Source organism: Mustela nivalis, assembly GCF_964662115.1.
Source record: "Mustela nivalis genome assembly, chromosome: X".
In the NCBI taxonomy this organism is placed as follows: Eukaryota; Metazoa; Chordata; class Mammalia; order Carnivora; family Mustelidae; genus Mustela; species Mustela nivalis.
This window is the reverse complement of record NC_139040.1, coordinates 1,404,231-1,422,274: the sequence shown is the minus strand read 5'-3', so window position 1 is coordinate 1,422,274 and position 18,044 is coordinate 1,404,231. Positions and strand designations below refer to the sequence as shown.

Below are 18,044 nucleotides of genomic sequence, written 5' to 3'. Positions count from 1 at the left end.
CTGACCCTCAGGGGGCCTGCAGCCGGTCCAACTGCCGAGATCTGGAAGCTGCTGAGCTGGGAGCTGCTAGGAGATCGGTGACTGAGAGCAGAGAATGGAAGGCCCTGGGGGCTCCAGGCTGAGCCCCAGGGCAGGTTCTACTCCCTGGGCCACATCCCTGCCCACCACAACCCCCACCACAGAGCCCAGGAGCCAGGGGCTCTTCCGAGCTGCATGGCTCGGCACGCCGCAACTGAGGTCCCGATGCAGGTAATGAGCGCAGGGTGCCAAGTACAGGGACTTCTGCTCACGCCCCTCTCCCACCCTGGGGCCTCCGGGCTCTTTCCTTCGGTTCCCGGCTTAGTGGCGCCTTCCCTTAAATACACATTCTCTCCTCACCTCTCTGCCTCCAGCCCGGCCCCTGCCCCGCCCCACGGCAAGGTCTTTAATCGACATTTGGTCCCACCTGTCCAGAGGGGGACACTGAGGCTCAAGCATCATGTGGTGTGCCTCAGCGGGACGAGCCTGGCCCCAACGGCCCTCTGGGACCCTGCGCTCGTCATCAGCGCTCCCGCTGAGCACGATCGGCTGTGCTTCCTGTCCCCATCACCTTCCTCCTCCCATGGGGTCTTCCTAGGTCCCTTCCGGAGTCCTCCACCTCTGCCACAACCCCTGGCCTGCCCACTGTGCCTCCTAGGGCCACCTCAACGCTGGGTGCCCCACCAGCTCACACGTCCTGGGCTCTCTTGGCCAGAAGCCAAGGAATTAGCCTCCGGAGGCTGCAGTTCACGCTTCGAAAGCTTGGACCCCAGCACACCATTCGGGGTTCCAGCGTCTATTTCTCCCTCCTCCTCCTCCGCAGGGCCTGCTAGCCACTGGGATTGGCCCTCATTTTGCTGATCTGTCATTTTCTCTCTATTCTTACACACTTGCTTGCCTGCCCCTGCTGTCCTGCCCCCACAGAGCTCTCGCCCTTTATTTTTTTCAACACTCTGGCAAACCACTTTTAACTTCTAAGGGTCTTTGCTTGTTTTCCTCTTTGTTGTTTTCTCATGGTTTTCTAGGTTAGAGTGTGCTGGGAAGCTCTCATTTCTGAATGACTTTTCCAGGTCTTTCTTCTCTGTTCCATGATGCTGGGCCACGCTGGGGAGAGAAGGCCTGGGAAGCTGCTGTGCTGGTCTCGCCTCGCTCTGGTGGAGACACCTGCGTCCCATGTCCTGCACAGCGTTTCCCAGCAGGGGCTCTGCGGGCGGGGTGGGGGGACAAGGCAATGGACATGGCCATCATGTCACGGACACTTGCACCAGAAAAAAGTGGGCTTCACTTGGGATGCTGAAGCCATGCCAGGAGCCTGGGTTAGCCATTTATTTCAGTCAATTTCTTTATGAAAGGACAGGCAAGAGTCTCACTGGGGGGCAGCACTCTGTACAGACTGGCCTTGCTTGCACCCTCTGCTTCCGGCCCCCTCCCCACCGCCCCCTCCCCCTGCCCCCCAGGGCTGCGGGCCACACGGTCCTGGGACAGCAGCCCCGCTACCAGACAGGCCCCACTCTTCTCCCCTGGGCTGTGGCCTTCTCCAGCTCTCCGAGTTGGTGCGATCGACTCCCCTCCCATGCTCCCCGCAGAGGCGACGGGGCTTCAGGGCCACTCAGCAGAGACGGTGACTGGTGACCGATGATGAGAGGAGCAGCCCAGTCTGTGCAGCCAAGGCCCTCTCCACACACGCAGCAGCATGGCTCAGGACACGGGCCCCGCAGGCACCCCCAGCCCCCCACTGCGACGTGGGGATGTGCTATCAACAGAGCCTGGCTACTGACACACAGAGAGGACGCCCAGCCTCCTGTCCTGGGGAGGGAAGGGCCACCAACACGCAGACCTCCCACAGCTCCAGGTCCTGAAGGTCCTGAAGAGGCCACAGGCAGAGGCCTTGGGTTCGGTCAGGTGGGACACAGTGAAGGCGGGAAGGCCATTCCGACTGGCCCTGGCATGGAGTCGGCATGGACTGCTTCCCTGGTGTGTCTGTGGCCCAAGAACTCATGTCAAACAACATCTGGAGGGGCCGTGCTTTCCCTCCCCACTCTCCAGACCCACCGAGAGGGCCAGGATCTCAAGGGTGAGCCTGTGGGGCACCCCGCAGAAGGAGGGGGAGAGAGGGGTTCACACAGCTCAGACGTCACGGTTAGCCCTCCAACAGTCCTGTGAAAGACACTAAGGACCATCATTCCATTAACGATGGCATTTTATTAACAGCAATTATGTACAGTGGCGGGGGGAGTCACAGTGACAGTGGTGACTAGGATAAATGTTAGGACAAATTTTAAAATGGATGACCTTGTGGTGGGGCCATCAGGAAGAAGAGACCCGCGTGTGCCCGGTATACACATGCCAAGAGCGGCAAGGCGGCTGACTGCTTGCTGGCTGGCAAGTCCACACAGAGGGAGGGCTCAGAGCTCTGTGACCTTAAGGTACTTCTTGGGGGTGCCCTGCGGGTAAACATTTACAAGCAAACGCCAGGGCTTGGGAGCAGGTGGGGAGTGGGGTGTCCACAAGGGCTCTGAGGAATTCCGCAGGCCTAGCAGTCTAGAAGGCCACATGCACACCCAGGGCTGTGCCAGTACCCAGGAGAGGACGGACAAGGACCTGAACGATTGCCTCTGGCTGACCTCGAGGCTCAGAACAAGAAGGAAGTGAAGGAGAAGGAAGAGCTGTCAACTGTCTGGCTGAGTGCTGATGAGAAGCCAGGCTCCCTATCTGAGAAACTCAGCGAACTCCGAAAGGGAGAAAGTCAAGGCCATCTGCACCAAGACTGATTTGAATCTGACTCTCCAGAGCCAAAGACCAATCGGTTCTTGAGCCCCAGAGGAGCAGAGGGCCCGTGGAAGGGTCTCCACAGGGTCCACAGCTGGGTTCACATCACAAGCCGAACACAAGATTCCTACCTGGCTCCTTAAGAGTTTGCCAACATCAGCTATGGGGCGCTGAACATGAACAAATGACAGACACACATGGCACACGAGTCTCCCAGAGATGTCACCACTGTCCGGTTAGGACGGCAGCTAGCCGTCAACGAGAAAAGACACATGGGGCTTCCTAGGGTGCTAGCACGTTCTAGTTCTTGACCTGGGCCATGGTTACACAAGTATTCACTTTAAAATCACTTGAATTGGAATAAAGGGGGTTGGCCAGAGCGCAGGGAAAATACCGACTATTTCCCATTCCTATTCTACTCCCTCTGAATTGAGGTTCCTCACTAAGCACTATTTTTCTTATAAAAAAGAGCTTTTCTAAATGCATATTTCCATAATAAAATGGTAAATTTACTCAGAAAAAAAAGTTTAATTGAAACTAAATGCAGATCCCATCTGCCACATCCAATAACAGAAATGTCAGAAGGATCCGATCTGGCACAGAGGCCGCAGTTAGCCCACAGGGACAGGCCTCACCACCACGACACCGGGAGCCCCGTCCTCAGGGCACAGTCAACGATGGGAACACACTTTATGTCAACATGTTTCCTGCATCCTTTGGCAAGCTTGCCAGGGGATGGAGTGCATTACCCGTGTTCAATAGGAGTATCTGAAGACTACAGAGCAGGAGAGAGAAAAGAAATGAATAACACCGCCTCTGATTACAACACGGAGGAAAGCAGCGTCCACATCCCAGCTCGCTCCCTACAGGGGTCTTCTACATTGTCTGTCCTTTAGACAGGGGAGATGGGCCTGCAGCTTCCCTTTGACATTCTGTGCCGTGCAACTCTACGTCACCGTAATCAACCTTGGAAAAAACAAACACTATCCCACCATAATCATACACCATCATTTACCAAAGCACCTCCCAACGTGAAAACCTTGAGGGCTGTATCCACTTTCTGCTATTATAAGTCTCGCAACAGCATCATATATAATAGCAAAAAACTGAAAATGACCTATAGGCTGGACAATAGAAAATGTTAAGCAACTTATAGCAAATACCTAAACAAGAAGTGTGTTTGACAATTGAAAACGTTACTTCCAGAACACAGGAAAATGCTTATAACATTTTTTTTTAAGTTATCTCTACATCCAACGTGGGGCTTGAACTCACAACCCCAAGATCAAGAGTCACATGCTCTACTAACTAAGCCAGTCAGGTGCCCCAGGAAAATGCGTATCATGTGGTCCCAGGAAAAGAACATAATATAAAAGTGTGTATGTGCTGTGATGGCACTTACACAAAGAAATAAAAAAGGATGAAAGGACAAAAAATAGAGATAAATAGACCAAAATATGAATATCAAACATCTCTGGGCCACCGGGTCATGGACTGTTTTTAGTAGACCTCTGCACAGCTTGGGGTCATCCCAATTTTCCCACAATTGTTTTATTTTATAATCTGTAGAAAGCATTTTTCCCCCAGGGAAGAAAAACCTTATGCATCAGAAGAATAAGAAAGTGAGGGACGGTCCCCAAATCCTCCCCAAATCCTGGTAGAGCAAGCAGCAGCCGCGTGTGAGGCAGGCACCAGGCCGAGGCGCACGGGGACGGCCCTGCCTCTGACCACGGAGCAGGCAGGCCCAGCCCCAGCCAGCGGCAACCACATACCTAGACTCATGACAGAGTTGCTGCTGCCCCAACAGATCTGCTCGCCTTGCTGCCGCTTCGCCATCTCCACGGCTTTGGCGGAGGTGTCCGTGACCTCCACGACCGCTTTCAACAGCTGGGAGGGAGAGGGAAGCACGCAGGCATTAAACACTGGTGGGCTGATGTGCAGACGCCATCTCCTGCCCCACCCCCCAGGTTCGCACGGAGCATGTGCTCTTCCCCAGACCCTCAAGCACGGGGCCTTCACCCCCAAGGACAGCCCCGGGAGAGGACAGGACTGCCAGGAGCGGGAGAGTCACTGAGCAGAGCTCTCCATCCTAAGTCCCTTCTTCCAGGCCCAGTGGGGACGCCACACAATTACGTGTCCTATCCCACACCAGTAGCCAAGCAAAGCCACGGGCACAGTGGGAAAAATCAATGTCCCAAGATTAACAAAAGGGGAGGGCCTTCCTGATGAGAAAGGAATGTTCCCTCTCTTGCCCTGCTGGCAGAGCTGCAAAGGACAGGCTGGTCAGAGCTTTGGAAGTCTGGGAGTCTTCGTGTTAAAAAACCAAGGGCGCCTGGGTGGCTCAGTGGGTTAAGCCGCTGCCTTCGGCTCAGGTCATGATCTCAGGGTCCTGGGATCGAGTCCCACATCGGGCTCTCTGCTCAGCGGGGAGCTTGCTTCCTCCTCTCTCTCTGCCTTCCTCTCTGCCTACTTGTGATCTCTCTCTGTCGAATAAATAAATAAAATCTTAAAAAAAAAAAAAAAAAAAAAAAAAAAAAAAAAAAAAACCAAGGCAATGCTTGCTTCAGCAGCACTTAAACTAAAATTGGGAAAAAAAACAAAGCAAATGTGACGGAAACCCTGAGCCAACATCAGAGGTTTAGCTTGGACTCCAGGGGTCTGAAAGGCGGAACAAAGAAATGAGTAAGTAAATATTTATGTGGTTGACTCAGCATCGTGAGCTGGGTCAGGAGCACAGATTGGCAAACATCTGTCTGTGTGTCTGGCAGAGTTCTTGGTCATACACAAACTAGCCATGATACATTCGGGCCTCACGTGAAGACTGAGTGACACTGATACAGCAACAGAGGCTAGGAGCTAGGACCCAGTGCAGGCAGGACAGGCCCAGGGTCTTGGCTCAGCTAACAGACCCCGAAGCGCAGTGCGACGGACTCCCAGGGGACCCTTCCATGCACCTCCCCACCTGCCCCAGCCCCCAGGCCGAGGCCAGAGCCCAACTGCACCAAGCCCCTCCCAGCACACCCGCCAGCTGTGGCCGAAGCTGCAGCAGCAGCTGGGAGGGAGGGAAGCACGGGAGGAAAGGGGGATTCTTACTTGGCTGCACGACGTCAGAGTCTGGTACACGGCCTGGATGATGGGGCCGCACGGGTGGAGGTAGGGGCCCGGGCGCGGGCAGCACTCACCCAGCTCGTCATCATAGACTTGAAGAAAAGCCACGACGAGCTGGTGGAAGTCCGAGATGACCAGGCGCAGCTTCTGGTCCAGGGTGCTGGGGTCAGCCGCACTCACAGCAGCCCCCTGCTTGTGCTGTGCAAAGCACTGCAAAGCCAGAGGCAGAGGGACCCTTGAGGCTGCCTTGCCCGCCCCAGGGCTACCAAGTCTCTTCCCGCACCAGATACTCAGGACCAAAGGCAAAAAAGAGCAAGTGGGTTTTGAGCAAAGCTGCCACAGGCCTCTGCCTGTGGGGGCCACAGCCTCCTCCTTGGGAAAAGGAGGAGGCCAGGACAAGGGCTGCTGGGAAGGCCACTTGTAAGAAAGCGCATGAAAGCCCAGACCCCAGGGCCCAGTGCATCGCCTGCAGGAGGCCAATCCTTTCCATTCTTCGGAAAGCCTCCCCACATCTGCCCGAAGTTTGCCTGCCTCTCTCCTTCCCATGGGCTGAGCACCCACAGCATTCCAGAACCCACTGAGCCCTGTGCCTATACCGCCTCAGTTCTGCCTTGTAACACATTCATGGTAAAGGCGGGCCAGCCAGGCCTGGGGAAGCGACACTCCCTGCCCTGAGCCACGAAGGGCCCGGTCAGGCCCTCCCGCCCAAGCACCGCAGCCCCCAGGAGCTGGCGCCCCTCACCTCTGCCCTGAGCATCTGCAGCTTGGCAGCACTCTCCCGCAGCTTTCCAGCCAGCTCCGTCACCTTCCCCTCCTCCGGCTGCACAGGGGGGCTGGCCCTGCAGGGAGAGAGAGGACACATCTGGCTGGGCGCCATGCCAGGCATCGGAGCACCCGCAGGCCACACGTGCAAGGGCTGGTCTCAGGTGACGGAACCAAGTGGGACACATACCTCGGCCAGTCAGTGCTCTGCTGGTCAAGGAGGGGCTGCATGTCCAGGGGCCACAGGTCACACTCTGGGCTCAGGAGTGTCTGCAGGCGGGGGCCGGAGAAGAGCTCTCCCAGCAGTGCCTCGTTCTTCTCTCTGGTACCCTCTAAGTGCTCCTTCACACTGCCAAGGCAGCCCCAAGGCCATGCTGTCACTGGCCAGAGCATGGCCTCTGGGGCCTGTCCGCAGACTTGCTGAGACCCCTGGCCAGAGGGCTAAAGGAGCCCGGGCAGGGGAGCCAGGAGACGATGTCTCCCCCAGTCCCTGCCCTGCTTGGGTGGCCAGGACCGGGCCCCGGTCCTTCAAGAGCCCACCTTCCCCGGCAGGTGAGGTGGACTCAGCCCCGACCGGGCCAGCATGTAGCTGCGCTGCCCACGCGGAAGTGAAGATCCCAGCTGGAGATGCACCTGCTGCTGGGCCTAGGCGCCCCATGGGCCCCCTAGACTCGCCAGCTCCACATAAAGCTCCAAGGGCGCCCACCCTGAGCCTTTACCTGGAGCAGCTGGAGTACCCGACGGTCAGGCTCCGGACGGCATCCAGCAGCTGGTCCAGGAGGTGCAACTGCTTCTGGGCGCAGGCCCGACCCTGGGCAGGGAAGAGCGGGCGCTCTCACTAGCCGGACGTGCGGGGGCCCCACCCCACCCCCTGCCCTGCCGGGGCTGCTGGAAAGGAGCACTTGGGCCGGCGGCGTTTGCGACTGGCTTGGGGACCGCAGTCACTGAGCGCTCCCAGCCTCGCGCAGGACCCAGCACACATCCTCCAGCGCGGCTCCTTGGGAGGCCTTCCCCGCGGCCTGGCCCTCGGCTGCGCCGCCACGTTGAGAGCGGGGACTCTGGAAGCTCATCAGCCTAAAACTGGCTCCTTGGACCAATCACTGCCTCCTGCTGCCTCGTCCTCCCAGTCTGCCCCAGTGACAGAGCCCGAGAGTCGCACCCGCACACAACCCTGGAGCAGAGCTGAGGTGCAGGGCACTGGACACAACCTGGACAGGAGACAGGCTGGGCAGAAACGCGAGAGCAGCTATCACCCAGGACCCCACAAAGCCTTGACCAGTGGCCAGAGCTGGGACATCCTGCCCGCTGCCCCCTCCTCAGCACAGCCCTGACTCTGACAGCTGCCCCCACCCCGGCCCAGTGCTCAGGGCTCGGCCGGCCTGGGGCAGAGCTGGGACTGTGGTGCCGATCACACCAGCAACCCTCTTCGTTCAGCCGCACTGGTATCTGTACTGAGACGCACACGCCAGGAAATGACCCTCTCTAAGGCTCAGGGGTTATCAGGACAGTCAAAGAGCTGTGCAGCCACTGCCATTTGCTAAGTCTGGGACATCACCACCCCCCACACCCACCCTAGTCCCCAGCACCCACAGATCTGCCTCTTCTGGACACTTCCTATAAACGGAATCTCACGTGTGGGGGCTTTGGGGACCGGCCCCTTCACTCAGCATCGCGTTTTCAAGGTCCCTCATTATTGCTGGTTTGTGCATTCCCCAGTTAAGGGGAATTGGGGTTTTTCCCTACTTTTTGGCTCTTAAGCAATACTTCCCGCTCCGGGACAAGTTTCTGTGTGGCCCTACAGTTGACAGCAGAAGCACGGGTCACGGGGCCCCTGTGGGGCTCACCACTCGGAGGAGCCACTGGACCATGTGCCCCTGTGGCTACACCGCCTGGCGCTGCCCGTGTCTGCTCGCGCTCGGGGCTGTGCAGCGGGACTTCCTGGTGGTTGGGTTCGCGCCCCGATGACGGGCAGCGCCTGAAAACATGCTCCTTGGCCATTTGCTGATCTTGGAAGAAATGTATTCGGAGCTTCTGCCCATTTTTGAGTCGGGCTACTTGTTTTTTTCTCACAGAGTTGTGAGAGTTCTTTGTACACTCTGGATGGTAGACCCTTGCCAGTTCTATGACTGACGAAGACTCTCTTTCGGTCTGTGGATTCTCTCCGCTTTCTCGATGTCCTTTGAAGCACCAAAGTGGCTCATTTTAGTGAAGTCTAACTGATCTATTTTTTTCTTTTTACTTGTGCTTTCAGTATCAAAATGACTTTTTAAAAATATCACGAACTCACGGATTTGAGTTCACAGAAGGGGCTCAGTCTGCTGCATCACTGTCCTTCACATGTAACACAAGTCTCGGGTATCTGCCCTGCTCTCTCATGTGACAAGGTGCTCCTGACACAACTGGTATATTTCTCACCCCAGGCCTGTGTTACAACCAGAGTGTCGTTGTTCTTGGCCTTTTAAGAGGCCAAGAAGCAAGGAAATACATATATATCCACACACTGTTTTTGAGTTAAAATACACTAAAAGCTTACCCTGATAATCCCAGCTCAAATTCCAGACTATGGGCTTTGACCAAACCTAATGATCTTATACCCGTACCCCAGCTCCCAGCTTCCAATATGCTGACATACATTATTTTTGTTTTTATTTTGTATTCCATAAAAAGGAATGAAGTACTGATCCATGTGCAAATATCATGCTAAGTGAAGAAGCCGTTACGAAAGGCCACGTGCCATATGACTCCATTTACGTGAAACAGAGACCATAGAGTGATGGAGGCCAGGGTCTGTGGGTAATGGGAGTGATGGCCTAATGGGCATGGGATCCCCTTAAGGGTGATGAAAATGTTCTGAAACTAGATAGATGTACTCAGTGCCACTGACTGCACCCTTAAAAATAGTTCAGATGGTAAATTTTATGTTATGTGTATTTCACCACAATAAAACAATGTTTTTAAAAAAGAACCCTTCAGATCCTGCTGGGAAATCTTTTTAATGGTCAAAATGGTAAATATTAGGGTGCTAGGGTGGCTCAGTCAGGCGTCCGCCTTCAGCTCAGGTCATGGTCCTGGGACCCTTGCATCGAGCCCCACATCAGGGTCACTGGGGAACCTCCTTCTCCCTCTCCCCCCAACTGCCCGCTTGTGCTTTCCATCTCTCTCTAACTAAAATCTTTTTTAAAGGGTAAATATTATGCTATGTGCAATCTACCACAATGAAAAAAATCTTTACATATAAAAAGAGAGGGGTTAGAGTTCCAGGTAAGACCGAGGGACCAGCTTCCCCCACCCAATGAGCACCCACACCTAGGAGTGGGACAGAATGTGTGCACTGGGTGTCTAAAGTCTTGGAAGAGCCAATATCAGCAGGCACGTCAGGGAGGCACGCCAGAGTCCAAGGTTACCACTAAGACTGGTGACAACTTACCATGTTCTAACCTGCACTCAGTCTAGGCCAAACCCAGAAGGGAACAAAATGGTACAGAGAGCTCCAAAAAAGGAAACCCCTAACACTCAGGGAGAACAAGAGAAATCCCTGGCCTTCTCTCCCTCTGCTCTACGACCCCAGAGGCCAGGCAATGTCATGGCAAAGACGGCAGCATCAACAAAGGTAGCAAATAACAGAAAACTGCTCTGGGAGCAGGGAGCCTTCCTCTCCACTCAGTGGAGCTACGGGGGGGAGGGGGAGCAAACCCTTCACGGCTTCTTCCACTCTGCCCTCCCAGCACGGTGTTACAGTCACAGGAGTGGCTAGTTTATGGCTGGGGGACAGCAAAGGACGGCCCTTTCCCCAGAAGCCAGATAGAACCAAAGAGATGACAGGAAGGGAAGATCTAAGGAAAGTAACCCTAGCAATTTGTTTACAATATGCCTGGGCTCACCCCCACACATGCAGGGGTAGATCTGATCTTGATGAACATCCCAAAGAATGATTACAGGGGAGAGGCCAACACCCAGGTCCCAGGCGACCGTCGGGTGGTGCGCACGCAGGACAGGGCCGAGCAGCAGCACAAAGGCTGCAGGCACTGAGCTGACACTGGCTGGAACCACAGGCCAGAGGAGGAGGCCGGACATGCAGCTTAACCCAAAGCGGGTCACGTGCCTGCTGAAACACAAACACCCACATTCCCTGTAAAATTTAACAAGGCCCAGAGACAAAGTCACAGTCAGGAATGTCCGGGATGCAATCCACAATTATTTGGCACATGAAGAAGACTGTGAAAATCACAACTTGCACGAGAAAAGACAATCAGCGGACACCCGTCACAAGACAGTGCAGATGCTGGAATTACCTGACAAAGTTAAAGTGGTCATTACAAAGATGCTCAGTAGGTCACCGCGAACGCTCTTGAAACAAAAGTTAAAAGAGAAAACGTTAGCAAAGAAATTTTTTTAAAAACAGGAAATATCTTTAAGAGCTGGAAAATCGAATAACTGAAATAAAAAACTCACTTGTGGCCCAAACAGCAGACTGGAAGGGACAGAGACGAGAGTCAGTGGACTTGAAAACAGATTAACAGAAACTATCCATTGTGAGCAACAGCAAGGAAAAAAACACCGAAAAAAATTAAGAGCCTCATGGACATGTGGTACAATAATAAAAGGTCGAACACGTGTGTCATAGAAGCCCCAAAAGGAGGGGAGAAAAACATGTGGGCTGAAGAAATATTTGAAGGGTTGATGGCTGAAAACCTCCCCAATTCAGAAAAAGACACAAACTTACAGATCTGAAAAGCTGAGTGAATCCAAATAGGACAAACCCGAGGAAATATTTCCACAAACACATAATCAAATTGCTGAAAACTAATGACAAAGAAAAGTTTTAAAGCAACAGGAGAGAATTAATGCATGACCCATAGGGGCAAAACTATTCAAATGACTGCAGATTTCTCATCGGAACCTATGGAGAAAGAACTGTCAACACAAAATTCCGTATTCAGTAAATATATCCACCAAGAACAAAAGGGAACTGGACATACTCAAATAAGTGAACGCTGAGAGAACTTGGACCCAGCAGACCACTTCCAAAAGAACTGCTAAAGGCCGTCCTTCAGAGAGAAGTGAAATGATACCGGAAAGAAACTTGGAACATCACAAAAGAAGGAAGAATAAAGGACAAAACCTCACAATCAGCTCAGCAGATGCAGAGAAAGCATTTACAAAAGTCAACAGCCTTTCAGGACACAAACACTAACAAACAGGATGAGAAGGGAGCACCCTCCACCTGATATAGGGGTAACATCACACTCAGTGGCGATCGAATGCTTTCCCCCTCAAATCACGAACAGGACAAGGATGCCCACTCTTGCCACTTCCATTCAACACCACCCTGGAGGTGTTATCCAGAGCAATTAGGCAAGAAAAAAGAAATTTAAAACATGCAAATTCAAAAGGCCGGGATAAAACGATTTCTATTTGCAGATGACACAACCTTATATATAGAAAACCTTAAGGGATCCACTAGAAAGATCACCGGAACTAGTATGCAAGTTTAGCAACCCGGCAGGATACAAGAGCAATATGCAAATGTTAATGGTATTTCCACACGCTAGCAAACAGTACCACAAAAATGAAATTGAGAAAACAATTCCAGGTCGAGCAGTAAGATGACAGAGGAGTAGGGTGACTGGAACACAGCTAGATAAAGACTGGATCATTCTGAACACCCATGAAATCAATCAGAAGTCTTGGAGAATATCTCGCACATCGACAAACCAGAAAAATGACCCACAGAAACTTCTCGTCACATGCAGACCAAAGCACACCTAGGATTTAGGTTCTTACATGTATTTTATTTTATCTTACATAATTTTTAAAGTTTTTTTTTCATTTTTCTTATTTCTTATTTCTTTTTGTATTTTTTTTCCCTCCAAAATGACAAGATGGAGGAATTCACCCCAAAAGAAAGAACAGAAAGAAATGATAGCCAGAGATTTAATCAATGCAGACCCAAGTAAAATGTCTGAACGAGAACTGAAGGCAATTATAAGGATAATAGCTGGGCTTGAAAAAAGTATAGAAGAAACTAGAGAATCCCCTACTGCAGAGATAAAAGAATTAAAATCTAGTCAGGCCAAAATTAAAAATGCTATAACCAAGATGTAGTCCCAAGCAGAGGTCATAAAAATGAGGATGAATGAGGGCACCTGGGGGGGCTCAGTCATTAAGCATCTGCCTTTGGGTCAGGTCAGGATCCCCGTGTCCTGGGATCGAGCCCCACATCAGGCTCCCTGCTCAGCAGGAAGCCTGCTTCTCCCTCTGTTGCTCCCCCTGCTTGTATTCCCTCTCTCACTGCCCCCCTCTCTCTCTCTCTGTCAAATAAATAAATAAAATCTTTTTTTTAAAAAAGAGGATGAATGAAGTAGAGAAGAGCGAATCAGTGATCTAAAAGATAAAATGATGGAAAATAATGAAGCTGAAAAGAAGAGGGAAAGAAAATTATTAGATCATGAAGGTAGACTGAGGGAACTCAGTGATCCCATAAGGCAAAATAATGTCCATATTATAGGATTTCCAGAAGATGAGGAGGAGAAAGAGGCAGGCAGCTTATTTGAACAAATTACAGCTGAGAACTTCCCTAATCTGGGAAGTTCCAGTCCAGAAGGAACAGAGAACACCCCTCAAAATCAACAAAAATAGATCAACACCTTGACATATTACAGTGAAGCTTGCAAATTACAAGGATAAAGAGAAAATCCTGAAAGCAGCTTGGGACAAGAGGTCCTTAACCTACAAGGACAGACACATAAGACTGGCAGCAGACCTACCACAGAGACCTGGCAGGCCAGAAAGGACTGGTATGACACATTCAATGTTCTAAGTGGGAAAAATCTGTAGCCACAAATACTTTATCCAGCAAAGCTATCATTCAGAACAGAAGGAGAAGTAAACAAGCTTCCAGGACAAACAAAAACTAAAGGAATTAGTGAACTAAACCAGCCCTGCAATAAATATTAAAGGGGATCCTATGAGCAGAGAGAGAGCCCCAAAATAACAAAGCCCAGAAAGGAACAGATATAATGGCCAAGAACGACGATTTTATAGGTAATACGATGGCACTAAATTCATATCTTTCAATAACTGTTCTGAATGTAAATGGACCAAATGCTCCAATCAAAAGACATAAGGTATCACAAAGGACAAAAAATAGATAAAATAAGACCCACTGATATGCTGCTTACAAGAGACTCATTTTAGACCCAAAGACACCTCCAGACTGAAAGTGAGGGGGTGGAGAACCATCTATCATGCATCAAAAACAGTGGGCATCAAAAGAGTGCTGGAGTAGCAATCCTTCTATCAGACCAACGAGATTCTAAACCAAAGACTATAAAAGGAGATGAAGAAGGGTACTATATCATAATAAAGGGGTCTGCCCAAGAAGAAGATCTAACAACTGTAAATACTGATACCCGTAACGTGGGAGCAGCCAAATATGTAAACCAATTACTAACAAAATAAAAGAAACTCATTGATAATAATACCATAATAGTATTAACACTGCATCCATAACAATGGACAGATCATCTAAACAGATCAACAAGGAAACAAGGGCTATGAATGAAATGCTGGACTGACAGATTTCACAGATATATTCAGAGTATTTTATCTTAAAGCAGCAGAACACACATTCTTCACTAGTGCACATGAGACATTCTCCAGAACAGATCACATCCTGGGTCACAAATCAGGTCTCAATCGGTACAAAAAGACTGAGATCGGGCGCCTGGGTGGCTCAGTGGTTAAATCCTCTGCCTTCGGCTCAGGTCATGATCTCAGGGTCCTGGGATCGAGCCCCACATCGGGCTCTCTGCTCAGCGGGGAACCTGCTTCCTCCTCTCTCTCTGCCTGTATCTCTGCCTACTTGTGATCTCTATCTGTCAAATAAATAAATAAAATCTTAAAAAAAAAAGACTGAGATCATACCATGCATATTTTAAGACTGCCACAATGCTATGAAACTTGAGGCAGCCACAAGAAGAAATTTGGAAGGACCATAAATACATGGAAGTTAAAGAATAACCCACGAAAGAATGAATGCGACAACCAGGAAATTAAAGAAGAATTTTTAAAATACATGGAAGAAATGAAAATGAAAACACGACAGTTCAGAACCTTTGGGATGCTGCACAGTGGTCCTAAGAGGGACATATATAGCAATACAGGCCTTCCTCAAGAGGCAAGAAAAGTCTCAAAATATACAACCTAACCTTACACCTTAAGGATCTGGAAAAAGAACAGTAAATAAAACCTAACTCAAGCAGGAGAAGAGAAATAATAAAGATTAGACTAGAAATCAATAACATAGAAATTAAAAAAAAAAAAACCCAGAACAGATCAACAAAACTAGGAGCTGGTTTCTTGAAAGAATTAATAAGATTGATAAACCCCTGGGCAGACTTATCAAAAAGAAAAGAGAAAGGACCCAAATAAATAAAATCATGAATCAAAGAGGAGAGATCACAACCAACACTGAAGAAATGCAATTATAAGAACATATTATGAGCAACTATATACCAACAAATTAGGCAATCTGGAAGAAACAGAGAAATTCCTAGAAACATATAAACTACCAAAACTGCAACAGGAAGAAATAGAAAATCCAAACAGACCAGCAAAGAAATTGAAGCAGTCATCAAAAATCTCCCAACATGGGGCGCTTGGGTGGCTCAGTGGGTTAAGCCGCTGCCTTCGGCTCAGGTCATGATCTCAGAGTCTTGGGATCGAGTCCCGCATCGGGCTCTCTGCTCAGCAGAGAGCCTGCTTCCCTCTCTCTCTCTGCCTGCCTCTCCATCTACTTGTGATTTCTCTCTGTCAAATAAATAAATAAAATCTAAAAAAAAAAAAAAAAAATCTCCCAACAAAGAGTCCAGGGCCAGAGGGCTTCCCAGGGGAATTCTACCAAACATTGGAAGAATTATTCTTCTGAAACTGCTCCAAAAAATAGAAATGGAAGGAAAACTTCCAAGCTCATTCTATGAGGCCAGCATTACCCTGATCCCAAAACCAAAGATCCCACTAAAAAGGAGAACTAGAGACCAATAACCCTCATGAACATGGATGCAAAAATTCTCCCCAAGACACTCGCCAACAGGATCCAACAGTACATCAAAAGGATTATTCACCATGACCAAGTGGGATTGATTCCTGGGCTACAGGGTGGTTTGACATCTACAAATCAATCAGTGTGACACACGACATAATAAAAAAAAGGACAAGAACCATATGATACTCTCAATAGATGCAGAAAAAGCATCTGACAAAATACAGCATCCTTTCTTGATCAAAAACCTCCAGCATAGAAGGATAGAGGGAATAAACCTCAACACCATAAAGGCCATGTATGAAAGACCCACAGCGAAGGTCAGCCTCCATGGGGAAACACTGAGAGCTTTCCCCAAAGGTCAGGAACATACAGGGGTGCCCACTCGAGTTCACCACTGTTGTTCAACATAGCACTGGAGGTCCTAGCCTCAGCAATCAGACCACAAAAAGAAATAAAAGGCATCCAAATCAACAAAGTCAAACTTTTGCTCTTTGCAGACGACATGATACTCCATGTAGAAAAGCCAAAGGACTCCATCAAAAAAGAAACTGCTAGAACCGATACAGAAATTCAGCAAAGTCACAGGATATAAAATCAATGCACAGAAGTCAGTTGCAGTTCTTTTTTTTTAAGATTTTATTTATTTATTTGACTGAGATGGGGAGATCACAAGCAGGCAGAGAGGCAGGCAGAGAGAGAGAGGAGGAAGCAGGCTCCCCGCGGAGCAGAGAGCCCGATGCGGGGCTTGATCTCAGCACCCTAAGATCATGACCTGAGCCGAAGGCAGAGGCTTAACCCACTGAGCCACCCAGGCGCCCCTCTTTTTTTTTTAATTTTATTTATTTATTTATTTATTTGAGCGAGAGACAGAATGAGTAGGGGGAGCAGCAGGCAGGAGAGAGGGAGAGGAAGGCTCCCTGCTGTGCAGAGTGCCCAATGTGGGCTCGATCCCAGGACCCAGGGGTCATGACCTGAGCCAAAGGCAGACGCTTCACCAACCGAGCCCCCCAGGCACCCCGTCAGTTGCCTTCCTATACACTAACAATGAAGCAGCAGAAAGAGAAATCAAGAACTCAATCCCATTTACAATTGCACCGAAAACCCTAAGTATATAGGAATAAACCTAACCAAAGAAGTAAAAAATCTGTACTCTAGACACTACAGAATATTAAAGAAATTGAGGACGACACAAAGAAATGGAAAAACATTCCATGCTCATGGGTTGGAAGAACAGATATTGTTAAAATGTCTAAGCTGCCCAGAGCAATCTACGCATTAATGCAATCCCTACCAAAATACCACCGGTGTTTTTCACAGAGCTGGAGCCAAAAAATCCTAAAATTTGTATAGAACCAGAAAAGTCCCTGAATAGCCAGAGGAATGCTGAAAAAGAAAACCAAAGCTGGAGGCATCGCAATGCCAGATTTCAAGCTCTATTACAACAATGTAATTTATCCAGACAGCATAGTACTGGCATACAAACAGAAACATAGATCCGTGGAACAGAGTCCAGAAATGGACCCTCAACTCTATGGTCAACTAATCTTTGACAAAATGGGAAAGAACGTCCAATGGAAAAAAGACAGTCTCTTCAACAAATGGTGTGGAGAAAACTGGACAGCCACACGCAGAAGAAAGAAACTGAACTATTTTCTTACACCATACATAAAAATAAACTCAAAATGGATGAAAGACCTCAGTGTGAGACAGGAATCCATCAAAATCCTAGAGAAGAACACGGGCAGCAACCTCTTTGACCCTGGCCACAGCAATTTCCTGCTAGACACATCATGTCTCCAAAGGCAAAGGAAACAAAAGCAAAAATGAAGTACTGGGACTTCATCAGGATAAAAGCTTCTGCACAGCAGAGGAAACAATCAGCAAAACTAAAAGGCAACCTATGGAATGGGAGAAGATATTTGCAAATGACGTATCAGATAAAGGGCTGGTATCCAAGATCTATAAAGAGCTTATCAAACTCAACACCAAAAACCCAAATAATCCAATCAAGAAATAGGCAGGAAACATGAACAGACATTTCGTCAAAGACATACAAATGGCCAAGAGACACATGAAAAAATGTTCAACATCACTTGGCATCACTCGGGAAACACAGATCAAAACCACAGTGAGCTACCACCTCACCCCAGTCAGAATGGCTAAAATTAACAAGCCAGGAAATGACAGATGCTCAAGAAGGATGCGGAGAAAGGGAACCCTCTTGCACTGTTGGTGGGAATGCAAGCTGGTGCAGCCACTCTGGAAAACAGTATGGGGGTTCCTCAAGAAGTTGGAAATAGAGCTACCCTATGACCCAGCAATTGCACTATACATATTTACC

General features: G+C 49.6%; 1 protein-coding gene and 1 long non-coding RNA gene across 3 annotated transcripts in view; one reads left to right on the top strand and one right to left on the bottom strand.

Moving 5' to 3' along the window:
* LOC309856038 overlaps positions 1–18,044 on the top strand; it is a 1,055,650-nt gene that overhangs the window by 990,908 nt on the left and 46,698 nt on the right. The gene's annotated exons all lie outside the window — the stretch shown is intronic.
* On the bottom strand, positions 1,492–8,190 carry HAUS7 (HAUS augmin like complex subunit 7). Of its 2 annotated transcripts, none has more exons than XM_082716669.1 (6): positions 7,377–8,190; positions 6,848–7,006; positions 6,638–6,734; positions 5,881–6,105; positions 4,560–4,674; positions 1,492–1,998 (listed from the first exon to the last, which is right to left on the bottom strand). In XM_082716669.1, exons 2-6 carry the CDS (start codon positions 6,886–6,888, stop codon positions 1,775–1,777), a joined length of 702 nt encoding a protein of 233 aa, XP_082572795.1. In that variant the 5' UTR covers positions 6,889–7,006; positions 7,377–8,190; the 3' UTR covers positions 1,492–1,774. The 2 variants fall into 2 exon arrangements, with proteins under 2 accessions (XP_082572795.1, XP_082572796.1); XM_082716670.1 differs by lacking the exon at positions 1,492–1,998 and adding an exon at positions 2,227–2,462 and having other exon boundaries at positions 7,377–7,991.

Bases quoted from the DNA above. Each gene is read 5' to 3' on its own strand.
- HAUS7 (XM_082716669.1), bottom strand. From the start codon at position 6,888: ATGCAGCCCCTCCTTGACCAGCAGAGCACTGACTGGCCGAG. The intron at 6,106-6,637 runs GTGAGGGGCGCC...CTGGCTTTGCAG, and splicing joins TGCAGATGCTCAGGGCAGAG to TGCTTTGCACAGCACAAGCA. The intron at 1,999-4,559 runs GTATGTGGTTGC...CTTGGGCCACAG, and splicing joins CAACTCTGTCATGAGTCTAG to ACACACCAGGGAAGCAGTCC.